Raw genomic sequence first — 19,536 nt, forward strand, 5'->3', positions numbered from 1 at the left:
GGCCTAGCACAAAGTGGAGATAAACTGTATGGGCAGGTAGATAAATTAGGTCCCTCAGATGAAAAATTGATACTGAAGTTGAAAATGAATTAATGCAAGATACAACTCAGCAACTAAAATATAATCTATAGCAATAATGTTTTGCTGCAAGGTGTTTGGAAAATAATATATTGGGGATAATTCACTGCACAGGAGAACAGCTATTGGAATTATGTGACAGAAAGTACAAGGAAACATGGAGCCATTGAAAGGCGCTGCAGATCCCAGGGCTGAGAAATGTGCTGTGATAGTGTATCAGACATTACATCCTCGGTGGATGTCAGCACCACAGGCACTTGAACGATGTGTCGCCTTCACAAATATCATTCAATTGCACAGCATCAACTGTCCATAACAGACAAATGATTCCATCACAAACAATGCTTTATTCTTCACTCAACTAAACAAAGCAAAACTCAGTAATACGTAATACGCGGCAAGATAGTGAATGTTGCATTATTTATTGCGCACACATTTCGTGCACTGTGTGTGAGAGGCATTGTTGAAAGTAATGTAAAGTTAGTTACTGCCTGTTATGTGCGCAAAACCCGCATATATAATATGTGGTAAAAATGCTTGTGTGCCAGAGCCCTTATGTGAACTATGATGGTCCTGGATCATGTTGAGTGAAACAAACCAGTCGGACCCCGTTTCAGATTGATTTTTGCTAAAAGTTCAGTTTGGTACAAACCCAAACTGAACTTTCAGCAAAGTTCTACCCAAAACAGAGTTCTACTGGTTCAGTTCACTCAACACTAGTCCTAAACACTGGTGTATAACACGGTCTAAGAGCCATAAAAGCTCCTTCACATGAGCGTGACATAATCGTGCTTGCCAGAGAAGGACGTGATTGCGCTCTAAATGGAGCCTGATCTTGTCCTCTGGTGAGTGGATCCACGCTCCTTACTCTTCTTTGCCCCACTGCTTGCCCTGTTCACAGCAGCGCGGAAGACACCCGCGTTTGAATAGAGAGGCATTCAATTGAGTAAGCAGGCCAACCTACTTATTGGAGGGGCCAGCCTAATAAGTAGGCAGGTCAGCCTAATTAGTCCCTGGTGTTATCTATTAATACCACAAAAATGTGCTGTGAATACTGCAATTTCATTCGGGACATGGGCGCATTTGTACACTTTATAAACTCCTATTGAGCCTCGCGCACACAAATTCCATCTAAAATAGAGGATTGGTAGGGAATTGGCCAATGTGAACACACCCATTGAAACCTATGGGTTTTAATGGTTGCAGTTCCCATGGCCAAATTTCTAAAGCACTCGCTTGAAGGAAGTCTGAAGATTTTATACAAGGCTTTTATGGCGTTTGGACCGTGTTATACACCAGTTTAAGGGGTTTTGGTGAACTTTCGGTTTAGTTCGAACTAATTCAGACCAAGCCGAATTTTTTGCAAAAGTTCAGTGAACTGGCCGAACTAAACAAAAGTTTGCTCATCACTAGTCCTGTATACGGTACTTCTTCATGGCTATTCAGCCTATTCAAAGGAATAAAATGAGTATTCTAAGTCTCATATATGGGGCCTAGTTCCCACCTGCAGTGTGATGTAGTAGAGTGACATCTTCTTGAGGCATTGCAGAAGTTATATAAGCAGAGTGCAGTGCTGATGGATCTCTGGGCGTCAGTAATGTGAACAGATTGTTGCATTAGCAAAATGTGTAGATTGCCCAGGGAATCCGACTATGCAAGTACAGACTTTGCAACATTACACGATTCAGTATCAGTAAGTAAGACCTGAATTTAGTCATTGTGGCCATTCTATACACCACAGAAAAATACCACCGATGCCTATATTTTCCTGTATTGGCTTATCTACCAAAGACTGTTGCCTTACTGTGGTGGCCATTTTTTTTACTATCCACAGCCAATAAAGCCTGCATTTAAAAGGGTTGTCCAGGGTTAGAAAGACATGACTGCTTTCCTTCAAACACAGGGCCACCCTTGTCAATGGACTGTGTCTGGTATTGCTGCTCAACTCCCATCCACTTCAATGGGGCCGAGTTGTAATATCACACACAGCCCTATGGACAAGGGTGGAGCTGTATTTTTTAAGAAAGTGGCCATGTTTTTTTTAACCCTGGACAAGCTCTCTAAACTGCAAATCCACTGCTCTATCTGTTTTGCACCACCCTAAATGCGGTCTGCAACTGCAATCTTTGCATCTCCTATAGTGAAGTCCCTGCCTATTTTTTTTTACTTTTCTCCAGCAGTTCCTGCATCTTTGGTTCTGTTCTTATTCTATTTATGAACTTAATTTGTCACATGCATGGAAAAAGCTGCAGATGCATATGCCAAATGTATTCATAGGGCCATATCCGACATATACCAAAGAGTATCATCATACCTGCATAGAATAAGTTAGTAGTCTACGCTATTACATACAGTAAAAAAACCTATACTGTACATGCCGTATTCATTTTTTACAATGGGAGCCTATTGGTGACATATACCCTTGTATGCCTTTACAATGGCCTTCCATCTGAGGTATACTGTGCATTGGTAGGATTTCCCAACATATACCTCCAACAAAAGGTTGCAATATACGGAATGCTCAGATGTATTATGAACAGAGCCTCAGTATACATAGAGATCTGTCAGTCCATATAGAAAAAGAGGTTACGAGGTGAGCAGCACAGATATGTACAACATTGCTTTTGCATTCATTTTCTTAAATCATCCTTATAATGTTTTACAGAGATAATCCAAGTTGTATACACAAAGGGATGGCTTCCGGCACTCCATTTTTCAATTAAAAATGTATCTTTTGTTGTAGATTAATTTAAAAAACTAGGAACATCTTGGTGCATAGAAGATAATTAAAACCACTTACATGTATCAAGCTGATCCCAGCTCTTAATTGTAGCATATAGGATTAAGAACTGGGATCAGTTTGAAACATGTTAGCATTATTAATTCTTGGATGCACCAAAATGTTTCTAGTTTAATAGGTTGATTTACAATAACAGATGTTTTCTATGGTGTACTGCATAATCACTGAAGAGTTAGCTTACGGCTTCAGTCACATGGGCGTTTGTATGCGCGTCTATCAGCTGCGTTTGCCGGCCGCATCTAAATAGAAACAATGGTTTTCAATGGGAACAGGCACATGTGCGAATTTCACATGCGCACAAACGCATGCAGTGAAAATTATAGGACACCAGTTCGCAGAACGCATGTAACTGCGTTCTGCGGCAAACCGGTGTTCTGTGTATGTGAAGAGCCGGCCCCATTCAGAACATACAGTGAATATCGCGATCCTCTGCCACAGCTGTCACAGCTGTGGCAGAGGAGAGCGATGTTCTCCCATTGAATTCAATAGAGCCGGCAATACAGCCAGCTCAATTGAAAGCAATGGGCTGCTGGCAAGCACTGCAGTGATTTTTTAGGGCAGGGCTTAAAATATAAGCCCTTCCCTGAAAATCAATCCAAACGTGTAAAAAAAAATTCATGAATGGGTGAGTGCTGCCTCTGATTGGCTGAGCGCAGGGACCAATCAGAGGCAGCTCTCAGCTGTCATTCAATAGCTGAGAGCTGCCTTTGATTGGTCAAAGTGCTCAGCCAATCAGAGGCAGCCCTTTCAAGCAGGCGGGGATTTTAAATCCCCGCCTGCTGAATACCACTCAGAGCAGTGCAGGAGAAGAGCTGGTTGGAAGTGGCTGAGACCTGGCAGCTGCAGAGAGGTGAGTATACATTTTTTTTTACACATTTTTAGATTGATTTTCAGGGAAGGGCTTATATTTTAAGCCCTTCCCCGAAAATCCCTGCAGCGCTTGCCGGTAGCCCATTGCTTTCAATGGGAGAACATCGCTCTCCTCTGCCACAGCTGTGACAGCTGTGGCAGAGGATTTCTTCACAGTGTCCAGTAACAATGGGACTCCCAGCGGAAATGAAGAAATCCTCTGCCACAATTGTCACAGCTGTAGCACAGGATTGTGATGTTCTCTGTATGTCAAAGGGGCCGCCACAGCTGAAATCCCTGGATGTGACAGCATCCAGGGGTTTCACATCCAAGGAATCCCCTGCTGCATCTGTCACAGCCGCAGCAGGGGATAGCGGGCAGCGCTCTTCTTGAGTGGATAAACGCAGCTAGCAGCATTTTTTCTGCCGTGACACCCGCTTCGGTCATAAGTGATGCATTCAAAAATTTGTGCGTCAAAACGCCCGTGTGACTGAGGCCTACAACTGATAACTTTCTCTCTTATAGAAATATTTATATGATTATATATATATATATATATATATGTGTGTGTTTTTATGATAGAAAAAGTCTACACACCCCTGTTAAAATGCCATCTTTCAGTCATGTAAAAAAAATCTGACAGATGAATAATTTCAGATATATTTTCATCTTCAATTTGAACCATTATCTGTACAAATCCATTGAAAAACAAACTGAGAAATAAAAATAGCAAAATTAAAATATTGTGGTTGCTTAGGTGTAACTTATATTTGTGGATGTGGTTGTGATCAGAATTAGGCAAACACATTTACACTCATGTTAAAAGTAACACAGAAAAAGAAGCCAAATACGCACCACCTGATAAACTGCAGGGCAGGCTCAATCATCGTATACCCTAGTGACATGCAGAAAGCCAGATTGTAATATGGAGGAGCTAAATGTTCAGTGCAGACTAATGAGCAGCCACTCAACTCAACAGAAGATTGGGGGAGGGGTAACTGCAGGCAACATAGTCGCACATATGAGCTGATACCAAAGATGCCAGCCATAGATAAGTGTGCCACACCATACAGGAATACAACCCCTACTGGAAAAGCAGTAAGTTACCCTGTATCACCACAGTGCACCACACCGGTGCTTTCTGCATGCCATTAGGGTATATAGTAATTGAACCTGCCCTGCAGTTTATCAGGTGGTGCGTGTTTGGCTTCTTTTTCTGTGAGTTATGTCTTTGTACATTTTTTCTCTTTGTGATTTTCATTTAGTTATCAGTGAGATAGTGTAGGTTCTGACAGATGCGTGGTGGCCTTGCCTCGGCCCGTCAGCTTACATGCAGTGTGCTATAGATGCTATATAGATATCTACTATATATATATATATATATATACACACATACATGCAGTATATATAATTGTCACCTTTATAAACTGTAATGTATTTTGTTTTCTAGGTATAAATGGCTTGGATAAAAATATTTGTGTGCATCCAGCTCATTGCTTTGGTTCAACTTTGCAACTGCAGTATTGACTTGTGTCCAACACCTTGCAGCTGTTTTCCATTGCAGACAAGAGGACTAATAGTTAATTGCAGCTCAAGGCATCTCAGGGACCTGCCAGATCTCCCAGTGATTACTGTACGGCTTTATTTGCAAAATAACTTGATAACATCTGTTTCTCCTGGAGCCCTTGATCACTTGGTCAGCCTCCAAGAATTTGATATGTCTGGCAATCCGTGGAACTGTGATTGTCAAATTTTGTATCTGAAAAGCTGGCTTGACTCTATACCTGTTCAGAGAAACTCTGCAAATATGAGATGTGCAACCCCAAATACAGTATCAATGAAACCCTTCCAGAACCTCACTGGCAATGATATGAGTCCATGTAGAAGAACATGGCCCATCAAGTGTAAAAGGTTCTTTATACGAGATCTTTATTTGATTGGCCTTGCTGTGTTGGTGCTCATTTTGATGTCCTATGTGGTCAGGATGGCAAGAAAACTGGCTTGTCGTATTGCAGTCAATACCTGCTCTCGTCATAAAAAGACCTCAAATGAGAGCTACAAGTCAGAGTAATACAAAGTCTAATAGTAATAGTGGATTTGAGATGTCTAAAATCAAAGTTGAGCCAAGGACTATCCTGGATCCAACCCACATTTTAATCAATCAAAAGTAATAGAATGAGTGTGAATGTCTCAAGACATCGCTGTATATCATTGCTTTGGAAATTGTTAATTTTGGATATAGAAATAATTTCAATATTAAACTCAATGTTTCTTTATATAACAAATTTTGTAGACAGACTGTCTTCTTTTACTTCCAGCTTAAGGTGCATTTGCACTGAAAGATGATTGCTCAAAAATTGCTCAAACAACAGTTTGAGTGACAGTTTTGAGCGATCATCTTTGCATAACTCTTAAGTAGCTAATTAGCTACTTAAGAGTTAAATGCAGAAGGAATGGGAAACTGCTGATAACTCAGAGAACAGCAGCTGCTTTGTATGTGTAAACGGCTGCTTTGTTCTCGGAGCTTTCAGCTGGTGTGCCGCTGAGAATTGCCAGCGGGATACCAGCTGAAAGAATACTATCAGCGTGTGGCACTGACAACAGTCATGGGTGATTTCTTGCTTGCTTGCTAGAAATCAGTGATGAACGAATAGTGCATGAACAGTGCATGATGACAGCATGTTTAGACACAACTATTATCGCTCAAAAGATGGCTTTTGAGCGAGTTTTGAGCGATACTCGTGTCTAAATAGGCCTTTAGAACTGCTGATGAATGGATATAAAATTAGTCTACTAGCTTTTATTGTATAATTGACAATTGCAGCTGAAGTTAGAGTTACATCTTAGGAGGAGATAAACACAGAACATCTGGTATCATAAGTTATTACAAGGAATTCATCACCGTGCAAATCCAGGATGTTGTGAATTATAACATTTACAGATAAATTGCCTTCTATAAGGAATATAAATGATTTGTAAACAGAAACAAATTCAGAACATATTTTCTCTGTCATGCTAAATGTGATACATGCAGCGAACAATTCATGTCATCATATATAATGCAGCAATGTTTTAGATTTTGTACCAAGTTAATGGTTTCTTAAAGCGACCCTTCACTTCTGGACAAGCAAAGATGGCCTCATCACGTCTCTGCCTACCAAATGCACAATATGTAATGGTATGCATCATTAGACTAAGTGCTGCCTTGATTGGCCAGTGCTGCCCACGTGAGTGTCTAAAGGCCCTTTTACACACAACGACTATCACTCGAAATTTGCTCAAAAGCCATCTTTTGAGCGATAATTGTTTTGTGTAAATGTGCGCCCATCGCGCACTTACCGTGCAGTTTTCATCCATTGCTGACTTCAGATCCGTATAAAATCCTTGTCCCTCAAGATGATAAGATAAGACGGACCGCATACTGAGTTCTCCGCAGATAACAGCTGATAACATTCTTTATAGCTGTTAACAGCCGCTGTCCCGATGGAGAACAATAGCGATGTATTTAGAGAACAGACCCCTCGTTGTTCTCTAATTACATGCAATGAAGTACTAAAGGGCTCATTTAGCCCATCAGTACAAAATGATCACTCAAAACTGTCAGTTTCTGACGAATCTCGAGTGGTCATCTGTGTGTGTAAATGCACCTTTAGACTAACTGATGCATACTGTTGCACAGTGTGCAACCATTGTTGTATGTCCAAGACTGAAAGGAATATGAATGATAAAATATAATGCTGGCCTAGTGTTAAAACCAGTAAACAAGACTGGATTATAAGAAAGACAAATGGTGCAATTACCTAAAAGTCTTTATGTGGCTCCCTCAACTTCTTTTCATACACTCTCAACAGCAGAACATGGGAGTTTTGAAAGATATTAAGCATTCATTCAACAAAATAGGTAATTATGTAGGTTTGATAATATTTAAAAGAATTGTCCCACCATATCAATTTATCAGCTATCCACAAGATAAGTGAAATGTGTCTGATTGGTGACGTAAGACCTGAACGGGAGTCCCGTGTTGGCAAGAGTTGGGGCTTGACTGTCTACTAACAGCTAGGCTCCGGCTCTCATGGCCAGAGGCATGGAAACTTTGTGTTCCGACTATTTACCCCCTTACATGCCACGCATTTAATAGCAATCACTGTATGTAAGCAAGTGACAAGGGGAGGAGGCTCTCCTTGTAATTCATTAAGACCCCATTGCGATTGCAGGGTGCCAATGGGTTACCATGGCAGCTGGAGGCCTAATAAAGGCCTTCAGATCTGCCAGGTATGCCAGCCCATCAGATCTTGTCTCCAGCACAGTTCGATGTCTGAGCTGTTAAAAATACACTACACTACACTGCACTACATAAATAGTGCACTGTAATATAACTGCAAGTGAACAGTCGCTTCTTCAAGTCCCCTTGTGGGACAAAGAAATAAATAAATAAAAGTTAAATAAAGTTTATTAACCCCCTTAGTGACCAAGCCTGTTTGTGCCTTAATGACCAAGCCAAATTTTGGAAATCTGTGAATTATCCATTGGATAATGGCGATCAAATGACCGGGGACTGCATATTGTAGCCCATTGTGACATCTCCAGGCTCTCGGCTACCTTTGGTAGCCAAGAGCAGTGAGATTTTAAATTTACCAGACAATCCTTGACTTTTGCACATGCGTCCACCATTTTGCAGCTGATGGACAACTGCATGCGCCAAAGCTCAGAAAGGTCTGCGGATAAAGATCCGATTGGAGGGCAAATCTGTGGACCTTCAGTATGTAATTTCATCTCCCCTTACGGATATGATCTGTAAGGGGAGATTAAATTGTAACTTTTTACATTTTTTTTCTTTACACTTTTTAACTTTACATGATCACCGTTATCTGATGGATAACAGTTATCATGTGACCAGGAACCGCATACAGCGGTCCCTGGTGACATCTCCCTGCACTCTGCTATCTTTCACAGTGCACATATCGGCGCACCTGCAGAGGCCTGCGGCAGGTCCAGACCGCCGCAAGACATCACAGAGGACGAGGGTGAGAATTTTCAGCTACACTTATAGATCTAAACCATGAGGGCAGCTGAAACTTTAACTTTTTTAATACGTTTTTTCTGACTTTTCCGTGATCGGTGTGGATACCGGCGAATCCCTGCAGCTCCCCCATGTCAGCTCCAGGATGTCGGCTATATCCGGGAACAACAGCATGGAGCTTGCGTCCAGAGCCTGCAGGGCTTTAATCCCCAGGGGAAGCATGTTTTATGGCCCTGGGGATTAAAGCCCAGTAAAGCAGGACGTAAAAATACTATGGGGTGGTCACTAAGAGGTTAAAAGAAAGAAAGGCAATGCCAACATTGCTGTTTTTAACTCATCCATCTCCCAAAAACACAATAAAAAGCAATCAAGGAGTCACAGGTACCCCAAAATCGTACACATGGAAACTAGAGCCTATCTTGCAATAAACAAGTGTTTGCACAACTCATTTGGCGAAATAATAAAAGTATTATGGGTCATGGAAGACAGTGATGCAAATATATTTTTTTTTATAAAAAGGGTTTCTACTGTGCCAAAGTAATAAAAAAAAAAATATATAAGCTTGGTATTGCCATAGTTGTTTTGATGCAAAGAATAAAGTTAGCCTACTATTTATTCTGCATAGTAAACAACATAAGAAACAAAAAGATTTGCCGATTTTTGTTTATCTATCAGAAATTTGCATTCACCCCAAAATGGTACCAAGAGAAACTTATCCTGCAAAAAACAATACCTCAGATAGCTACATTGGCAAAGAAATAATATACAAAATATATACAACTTATCCTACGAAAAACAAGACCTCACCAAGTGCTTTGTCGACAAAAAAAAATGAAAACGGTATGGCTTTTGGAATGTAACAAGAAAAAAAAATTGCCCTGTCACTAAATGCAAAATAGGTTAGTCACTAAAGGGTTATAGGTGGAATCACTAATCTCCTGCCAGCACTGCTTACTTTAAGAAACCTACTGGTTAGTCATGCATGGTTGTTGCCATAGGGATAGGGAGATAAGCAGCTTTCATATCATAGGGCTTATTTCCCAGTTAACGATGACATTGGACATTGTAAAATCTAACATGCCGAATGTTGTCTCCTGTGACAGTGGGCACGAGGGTAGAGTGGGCATCTCATTCACACTAGACTGCCTGTTCATATCAGCAGGACCTGTTGTCAGTTATCTACTGTTTATATTAGGCAAAAGTAAGTCAAGCATAATATGACACGGCTATTGAATTGGTGGCTCCAACCAACTTCCATCCAGCAATGCAGATAAAGACTGCGAAGATGTGAAGATGTTAGAAAACAGAATAATCCACCATGTTGAAGCTATTTCTCGATCTAGTCCACTACACATGAACAGCTCTAAAAATAAAAATGTTATCTTCCCTCCTTCAAGTGAGCAATTTATTGTTCAAAAGCCCTAGAGACACACAAGCTATTGCAGTGTGCAGCGAGATGCTAAAGAAGAAATATATAGACAAAACATTTGTGAGCACAGCAAGGATACAAATAATGACCATAGCAGAACACAGGACTCTCAGAGCATAATAGGCAAGATATTAAGACTTCAATGGGCAGTAAATTCCTCCTATGGATCCTTGAGTTCCTGAATACAATAACTTTGCAAAACTTTATATTACAACTTGCTAAATAACTGTCCAAACAGGTCTGTGGTGTCAAGAAAGCAGAGATCTTGTTTCCAAGAACTGTAGACTGCTGAGTTAAATATTTGAAATGTTAAAAAAATCCTGAGTCTTTTGGTCCTACAGGCCATACTTTCAATTATTAGCTTGGTTGTCAATTGGCAATTAACTCCCTAGCGACGACCCCATAGGCTTTTTATGTTCTGGCTTTGTGGGGTTTAATTCTCAGGTACATAAAACATGTTTCCTCTGAGGATTAAAGGCACGTGGGCTATGGACGTGACAGCTCCATGCTGATGGATAGTGCCGATTGTATGAAAGTAAATAAAAAGGGAAAAAAGTTAGTTTCAGCTCACCCTATGAATTGCATCCATGAAGGCAGCTGAAACTACTCACCCCCGTCCTCCGGGATGTCCTGTCATGATCTGGCCTGAAAAGGACATTCGGCCGTCTTCTGCGCATGCGTGCCTAAGAAAGGTTGGTGGTGCATGCGCAGAAGACCAGATTGCGGGATTTGAAATCTCCTTCAGTAGCCGAGAGGCAGGAGATGTCACCGGGGACCAAAAAGTTCTAAAAAGTTAAATGAAGTTAAAGTTTCACCTCCTCTCATGGCCGATCGGGACTGTTAACCCTTTAAATGCCGCTGTCAAATCTGATAGCAGCATTTAAATCCCCCAAACGATGTAATCATACTGACCCATAGAATAAAGTTATCATGTTATTTTTGCTGCAGTTTATGCGCCGTAGAAATTAGACGCACTGAAAGATTGCGGTATATCGTGTTTTTCCCCCATTTCTCTCCACTTAGATTTTTTAAAACGTTTTTCAGTACATTATATGTAAGTAGTACCATTGAAAATACAACTCGTCCAGCAAAAAACAAGCCCTCATACAGCAACATCGATGGATAAATAAAGGAGTTCCGATTTCTTTAAAGGGGAGAGGAAAAAACGAAAATCGAAAAAAGCAAAACCATGGGGTCCCTAAGGGGTTAAGGGGTGTCGTTTTATATTAAGGGGTGAGGGTATCTATCATTCTGATACCTATGAGCCTTTGCAATCTTGGTTTGGTGTAGGAAAACAAAGTGTTCTTAAGGACTTATTTACACGAGTGTATATTGGCCGGTATTTTCATAGCTAGCCAATATACGCTTCCATCTGAGTAGCTACCCCCTTCCCTCCCCCTCACCAGCTCTCTGATTCTCTCCTCCACTCCAGCATTTGCAATGGGTGGGGGCGGGGCAGAGCTAAGCTCCACTCTGTCCCACCCACTCTTATTGCAAACAGATGGAGGGAAGGAGAGAGGCAGAGAGCCGGTGAGGGGGAGGAAAGGGGAGGACTGTTCAGATGGAAGCGTATATCGTCCACCCATGAAAACGCCGGCCGATATACACTCGTGTAAATAAGCCCTCAAAATGTTAATAAGTAATGGTAAATTTGTACGTCTCCTAAATGGTTAAAAAAAAAAAAATTTTCAAATGCGCGTGCAGAATAAAGTAAACAGATGGAAATATATGTCTTAATAAAAATTTGTACAGTATGTTTGCACTTATTTGATATATTATAGTTGAAAATGTGAAAAAATGTTTAAAAGTTTCCCAATTTTGGTACTTTTAATAAATATACACAAATTCTATTGCTTTACTTTTACCACCTAAATAAAGTACAATATGTGGTGAAAAAACAATGTCAGAATCACTTGGATATGCAAAACCTTAACAGAGTTATTCTATTTTACAGCAAATTGGAAAGAATCAGATAGTTTATTACTGTTTGGTTCAGGTATCACTAAAAAGTGTGCCCACCATGAGCCCCTATACATTCTTGGATCTCTGCAGGCATTGAATCAATAAGTGTTTGGATATCTTGTTGGGGTTTCTCCAAGCCTGTAGTCAGTTGTTGTACAATTTGTGGTGGGTGGCCATGTGACATAATGAGTCTTCCTATGGTGTCCCAGACATGCTCCATTGGGGATAAGTATGGGGACCATATGGGCCAATCAACGGTCGTGACACCTTAGGCATATCCTATGATGACTGCAGTATGGCATTATGGGCATTATGTTGTTGGAAAATTCCATTTTGAATGGTGGTCATGAAGGGTATGACAACAGGGTGTACCACTCTGTCTACATACAGTAGTCATTGTGTCTTCAGTAACCACCAACTCAGTCCTGCTGTCATAAGATTGCCCCCGAAACCATGACTCCAGGGGTTGGACCTGTGTGGCACTCTATAATCACAGCTAGGTTGCCCCTTTCTCCAAAATGCCTGCAAATACGTTGATGATTATCACTTTGCCCCAGACAGAATCGGGACTCGTCACTAAACACAGCTGTTCTCCATTCACGTGTCCAGTTGCGTCTGGCGGTACATCAGGTAAGTTCTTGCTGGCAGTGAAATTGGGTTAACGAATCACACTGCATTGGGGTCCGAGACTACAACCTTCAAGCAATTGGTTTGCAATTGGAATAACAAAGGGCTCCTTAATTTGCATACCAGTACACTGACTTCATCCAGTTTTTAATTATTTACTCCCCTTCAAATCGAGAGACTTTCATCTAAGTTTCCTACATATTCTGCAGTCTGTCTACAGTTTCCACTAGTTGTATGATCAGGATTAGCGATTCAAGACACGTGAGAAGAACCCAACAGCAGGCACTCACCCTAGCAGTAGCATATAGCACATAGGTACTAGTTTGATACACCGCTGTATCAGTTTACTTGCACAGATATTTATGTGCTAATTATATAATATTTCTATCTCGGAGCCCTCACAGCTTCTTCGTATAAAGTATTTGTTATCATTTATAAGTTAATGGATAGGAACAAGAGCTCCAAATCTCGGCATGACACCTGAACACAGACAGATCACGGAACTGTAACAGCATAAATTGACAAACCCATCACGTCTAGAGCTTAATAAATGACAGACTGCGCAGCATGATATTACACGGTGGTCACACATACAATATAGCACAAAAGCCATTTATACAAATACACCCACACAGCTGTGAAGAATATCTCACTACTCACAGCCCATTCTTACTATTGTAACCAGGAGAATGGAAAGTGGAGCTGCCTACGTCAGTATTACTAATGTCATTTACTATGCTTCACTTCTGCCTATACTCCACTCTGCACAGGCTAGAAATAAACATGTATTATTCGGATAGAAATTGATTTTAAATGGACAAAAGTAAAATAACTTTGTCAATTTCTGTAGAATGACTGACGTAAAATGGCAAGCAATTTCAAGCCATTATTGAAAAGAAAAACAACAGACGAGTCTACATTACAGGGTGCGTTCAACTTGCTGCCTACTTGAAAAAACTTCTTCAATGGGAAAAAAACTGTCTGATGGAGGATGCCAACATGTTATTGGGCTCTAAAAAAAATGTGACATACAGAGTCCCAGTAAGTTCCCATTCATTGTTATGGGTGCCCTATTAGCTCCGCACAACAAGAAGCCACAATACAGCCATATGTTCTGTCATTAACTCCTAAATAACACGGTCTTTTGAACTTCAGGGCATTACTATGCCACTGGATTATTATGAGATTTTGATCTAGATGCATATGCAATCCTTTGTATACTCTGTATTTATACTATATTGTTATTCTGCATGGAGTATGTTCTATTTATCGACCCTATATATCTGTTATGTTACTTTGGATACATTTGGCACTTGTACTTTATTAACTTAATTAGCCGTGCTAATTAAGGATGATATACAGTATATACTTACCCTGTATAATGGTTCTATGTGGAACATGGCTATGGTTTGCCCTTCTGCTTGGCTTTAATATAGCAGTATCCTGTCCTGTTAGTCCTGTCTCACACGAATGGATATCTATTGTGGAATATACATTCGATGTCCACACGGAGGATCCGCAGCAAATGGTTTTGCATTCAATGGTACGTAAAATTGCTTTTTCCTTCACACTCACGGATGCAAATTGTGTATTCTGCAAGTGGAAGACAAATTGCAGCATTCGCTATTTTGCTGCGGACTCTGCGCAGACAGCCCCCATTGAGGTCAATGGAAGCCGCCTGACCCGCAGTCCATCCGCTATTGACATTGCAGATCGACTGCAGGTACCCTTGTTATTATCTAGCGATGGCATGGGGTGAACAAATATTTTGAAAAAAATCTATATTGCACATGACTGACGTTGAGTGTCCGCAGTCCAGAAAAAGCAGGTACGCAGGGTCGCCCGCCAAGGTCACAGCTGAGTTCTGCTGCAGGAACCTGCGTGCAGAATCCAGATCATTCGTGGGAGCCCAGCCTTAGTATGGGTGTTTTTAATTCTGTGCACTAAGGCCCCCTGTCCACGGCCGAGGCAGAATATCTCTGGTGATATTCCCCAGCAGGGGACGAGGGGAGAGAGCTGACAGGTCTCAGTAGTGAGCCTATCCAACAGATAGGCTCGCCGCGAAGAATTGCGGTAATCACAGCATGCCACAATTTAAATCAGCAATGCAATGGAGAGCTTCAGAGAGTGTGATCCATGGGCGATTTATCGCCCGTAGATCATCGCTGGTGGACAGGCAGCTTTAGGTCGCTTGCAGACGGACAAATTCTCGCAGTGGGATGCGGACCCATGCCTCCGCAGAGGCCTGCGGCTTACTCGCTCCCGGCGTCTTCCGTCTCTGCTTATGCACCAGCTGACGTTCAGGCGACCCATGTGCGGAGCGGAGCCAGCCCGTCATGGGGCCTCTGCGAGACCCGCACAGAAATAGAACATGGTACGATTTGTTTTTCAGATGTCTTTTCACGCGAACAAATCGCGGCTGTGTGCATAGGACTGCATTTTGTAATGCAATCCTATACCGGCAGGCACAGGTGGAAATTCTGCGGGAAATCCCGCCACAAAATTTTCGCCCATGTGCAGGGGGCCTTATAAAGATACATTTTACATTTATACATTTTTTATTTTGCTGTGGTCCTTATCATGTGCAAGTATAATACTAAGCAACCACTCCCCCCAATATGTAATAGGTATGTGAGTGGTTGTCCATCAGTATATTGAACCTGTGCAATGCTCCTTCATATAACAATTTGATTGTCTGCATGCTGATAAATGTGGTGCTTCTACCTGCCCTTGTATATTGTATCAGTACAGAATTAGCTATGTGTTGGGCCCACTGTCAGCGGGTATGGAGCAGGAAGCATATAGTGCCATACATTATGCAGTGGCCTAGCATGGTATTGCAAGCATAGTAAAATAGTTTGTAAGGCCGAATGAAGACAATGTCCATCTAGTCCAGCCTGTTTATCCTCCTGTTTTGTTGATCCAGAGGAAGGCAAAAAAAACCCCAAGAGCAGATGCCAATTAGCTATTTTGGGGAAAAAATTTCTTCCCGACTCCCTAATGGAAATCAGACTAATCCCTGGATCAACCCCTAATAGTTCCTACCTGCCTGTTTACCCAGATTCACAATTACCTAAGATTTATATCCTGTAATATCCTTCTGCTCCAGAAAGACATCCAGTCCCCTTTTAAACTCCTCTATGGATTTTGCCATCACCACATCCTCAGGCAGAGAGTTCCACAGTCTAACTGCTCTTACAGTAAAGAACCCCTTTCTGTGTTGGTGATGAAACCTGCTTTCCTCCAAACGTAACGGATGCCCTCTTGTTACCGTTGCAGTCCTGGGTATAAACAGATCATGGGAGAGATCCTTGTATTGTCCCCTCATGTATTTACACATAGTTATTTGATCACCCCTTAGCAGTCTTTTTTCCAGGGTAAATAATCCCAATGTGGATAGCCTCTCTGGGTATTCCAGTCCCGTCATTCCATGTATTAGTTTAGTTGCCGTTCTTTGAACCCCCTCCAGCACTGTAACATCCTTCCTGAGCACCGGTGACCAGAACTGTATACAGTATTCCATGTGGGGCCTGACAAGTGCCTTATATAGTGGAAGGATAATGTTCTCGTCCTTCGCCCCTATACCTCTTTTTATGCACCCCCCCCATGACCTTATTAGCTTTTGCAGCAGCTGACTGGCATTGGTTACTCCAGTTTAGTCTATAATCCACTAGTACCCCCAGGTCTTTTTCCATATCACTTTTCCCTAGCAGTACCCCATTTAGTGTATATTGCTGACATCAGTTTCTCCTACCCATGTGCATAACCTTACATTTTTCAACATTGAACTTCATTTGCCATTTTTCTGCCCAAGCCCCCAGCTTATCTAGGTCCATTTGTAGCTGTACCTTGTCCTCCGTTGCATTGATTATATTGTATAATTTTGTGTCATCTGCAAATATTAATATTTTACTGTGCAGCCCCTCTATCAGGTGTGAGGGATTAGCGTTTAGGATCGGTAGCAACCTGGGCACAAGCAGTCAGAGACAGTGACACTTGCGATAAAGTCTTTAGTCCAGGCTTTGCCTGGGTTTATTTCCAAGCAAACAAAGCAAAATACAGGCCTTAACATCAGGCAAACATAAAGTAAATCCTGCTCGTCTGAGCACTTACTAAACATGTAGCATTCCTGTCTACACACTGGTAATCAAAATGGCTCCTGCACACAGCCAGCCAGGACTCTCAGACTTGCAGAGGTCTCAGCTCTCCCTTAGGCCCTGTAGGCCCAGGCTTTATAAGGCCTGGTACCAGCCTCACCTGGTACGTGGGAGTGACCATCACACCCTTCGCTTTGGTCACTCCAGGAAAAGCCGGCCCGGATTATGCGGCTTGGAGCCACTTACTTGCTACAGCGTGTTAGTGGCTTAATGCTACTAACACTATGCTGCCGGCTTCCTCCACCGAGCCCAGGCTGCTCGGTGGCACGTATCTGCCCAAGCGCTCCCCAAGGCAGCATAGGAGAGCATCCTAGGCGACACATACCTGCCCTCCAGCACCTTGCCGGTCGCCGTCTCACATACCCTCCCCCTCTGTTCGAGCCTGTGGGGTCGGACACCTTTAGCCGCCATGCAATGCGTCCTTGACAAGGCATCGGCATTGCCCTGTAGCTTTCCTGCCCTGTGTTCAACAGAGAAACTGAAGTTTTGAAGTGTCAGGAACCACCTAGTGACTCTGGCATTTCTTTCTTTTGCCTGTGACATCCAGGTTAAGGGGGAGTGCTCTGTGATCAGCCTGAAGTGCCGACCTAGCAGGTAGTATTTTAGGGATTCCAGGGCCCACTTGATGGCTAGGCACTCCCGCTCAACGATACTGTAATTTTTTTCTGGGGGCGTGAGCTTCCTGCTCAGATATATCACAAGATGTTCCTCTCCCTCTACTTCTTGGGACAGAACTGCTCCCAGTCCCACATCGGACGCGTCTGTTTGAACGACAAATTAATTAAAATTAGGTGTGACCAACACTGGACGTCTACAGAGGGCCCGTTTTAACTCTTGGAACGCCTTTTCTGCGTCAGGGTTCCACTTGACCATGACTGACTTACTGTTCTTGGTCAAGTCTGTTAGGGGTGCTGCTATGCTAGCAAAGTTTTGCACGAACCGCCTATAGTACCCTACAATGCCTAAAAAAGCTCTCACCTGCTTTTTAGTAGTGGGTTGTGGCCAGTCCTGAACGGCTTCAACTTTATTGATCTGGGGTTTTATAATACCCCTGCCTATTACATACCCCAGGTATCGTGCTTCTTCGAGGCCTACGGCGCACTTCTTTGGGTTTGCTGTGAGCCCTGCTTTTCTAAGGGAGTACAGTACTGCCTGTACCTTGGGTAGATGGCTGTCCCAGTCTTCGCTAAAGATGATGATATCATCTAAATATGCTGACGCATATTGACGATGGGGTTTGAGTATGATATCCATCAATCTTTGGAAGGTTGCTGGGGCTCCATGCAAACCGAAGGGTAGGCAGATGTACTGAAACAACCCTTCTGGTGTGGCAAACGCGGTCTTTTTCTTTTGCGCTCTCTGTAAGGGGAACCTGCCAGTAGCCTTTAGTAAGGTTGAGAGTGGAAAAGTACCTGGCATGACCCAGTCTCTCAATTAACTCGTCCACTCTCGGCATTGGGTATGCGTCAAATTTTGACATGTCATTTAGCTTCCGGAAGTCGTTACAGAAGCGCAGAGAGCCATCAGGTTTTGGTATCAGCACGATAGAGCTGGACCATTCGCTTTTCGACTCCTCAATTACTCCGAGGTCTAGCATTTTCTTGACCTCCTCTGAGATGGCTCGTCTGCGGGCTTCTGGAACCCTGTACGGTTTCAACTGAACCTTTACCCCTGGTTCAGTTATAATGTCGTGTTTTATGACACCAGTACGCCCTGGTATATCAGAGAACACATCTGAATTACGTTGTATAAATTCCCTCGACTCTTGTTGTTGGGATTTGGACAGGGACCCTGATACACACACCTCTGGGACCTCACCATGTGGGGTGCTCACTGCAGTCAGGGCTTCTCTGTCCTTCCACGGCTTAATTAGGCTTACATGGTACAACTGTTCTGGTTTCCGCCTACCTGGCTGGTATACCTTATAATTTACCTCTCCGACTTTCTCAATTATTTCATAGGGCCCTTGCCATTTTGCTAGGAATTTACTTTCTAGGGTGGGCACCAACACTAGTACCCGATCCCCAGGGTTGAAGGTTCTCACCTTGGCGGACCGGTTATATACCCGGCTTTGGGCTTCTTGAGCCTGCTGTAAATGTTCTCTAACAATGGGCATGACCGCCGCAATTCGATCTTGCATGAGGGAGATGTGTTCAATAACACTCCTGTAGGGGGTGGACTCGTGCTCCCAGGTCTCCTTAGCTACATCAAGGAGCCCTCGGGGATGTCTACCATAAACTAATTCAAAGGGAGAGAACCCAGTGGAGGATTGTGGGACTTCACGGATTGAGAACATTAAATATGGCAGCAGACAGTCCCAGTCCTTCCCATCCTTATTGACTACCTTTTTGAGCATGCTTTTTAGGGTCTTATTAAATCTCTCAACCAGACCATCCGTCTGTGGGTGGTACACAGAGGTCCGTAAGTGCTTAATATTCAGCAGCTTACACAATTCCTTCATGACCTTTGACATAAAGGGGGTTCCTTGGTCCGTCAGGATCTCTTTTGGTATGCCCATGCGGGAGAACATGTGAAGTAGTTCCTTTGCAATACCCTTGGATGACATATTGCATAAAGGAACGGCTTCGGGGTAACGGGTGGCGTAGTCTACAAC

The 19,536-nt window shown here is 42.6% G+C and overlaps 1 protein-coding gene across 5 annotated transcripts in view; it reads left to right on the forward strand.

The window, feature by feature from the left end:
* The window catches only part of GP9 (glycoprotein IX platelet), a 67,961-nt gene that overhangs the window by 10,886 nt on the left and 37,539 nt on the right, over positions 1-19,536 (forward strand). For 3 of the 5 annotated variants that reach the window (XM_066594588.1, XM_066594590.1, XM_066594589.1), the window contains exon 2: positions 5,178-5,988. The exons of 1 other annotated variant lie outside the window; for it this stretch is intronic. In XM_066594588.1, coding sequence (XP_066450685.1) covers positions 5,184-5,798 — 615 coding nt within the window. In that variant the 5' untranslated portion in view covers positions 5,178-5,183 and the 3' untranslated portion in view covers positions 5,799-5,988. Of the gene's footprint in view, positions 1-5,177; positions 5,989-12,699; positions 12,748-19,536 lie in introns of those variants that run through there. One more of the 5 variants, XR_010791062.1, reaches the window with a different exon arrangement.

This window comes from Eleutherodactylus coqui, chromosome 3 (assembly GCF_035609145.1).
Source record: "Eleutherodactylus coqui strain aEleCoq1 chromosome 3, aEleCoq1.hap1, whole genome shotgun sequence".
Classification (NCBI taxonomy): domain Eukaryota; kingdom Metazoa; phylum Chordata; class Amphibia; order Anura; family Eleutherodactylidae; genus Eleutherodactylus; species Eleutherodactylus coqui.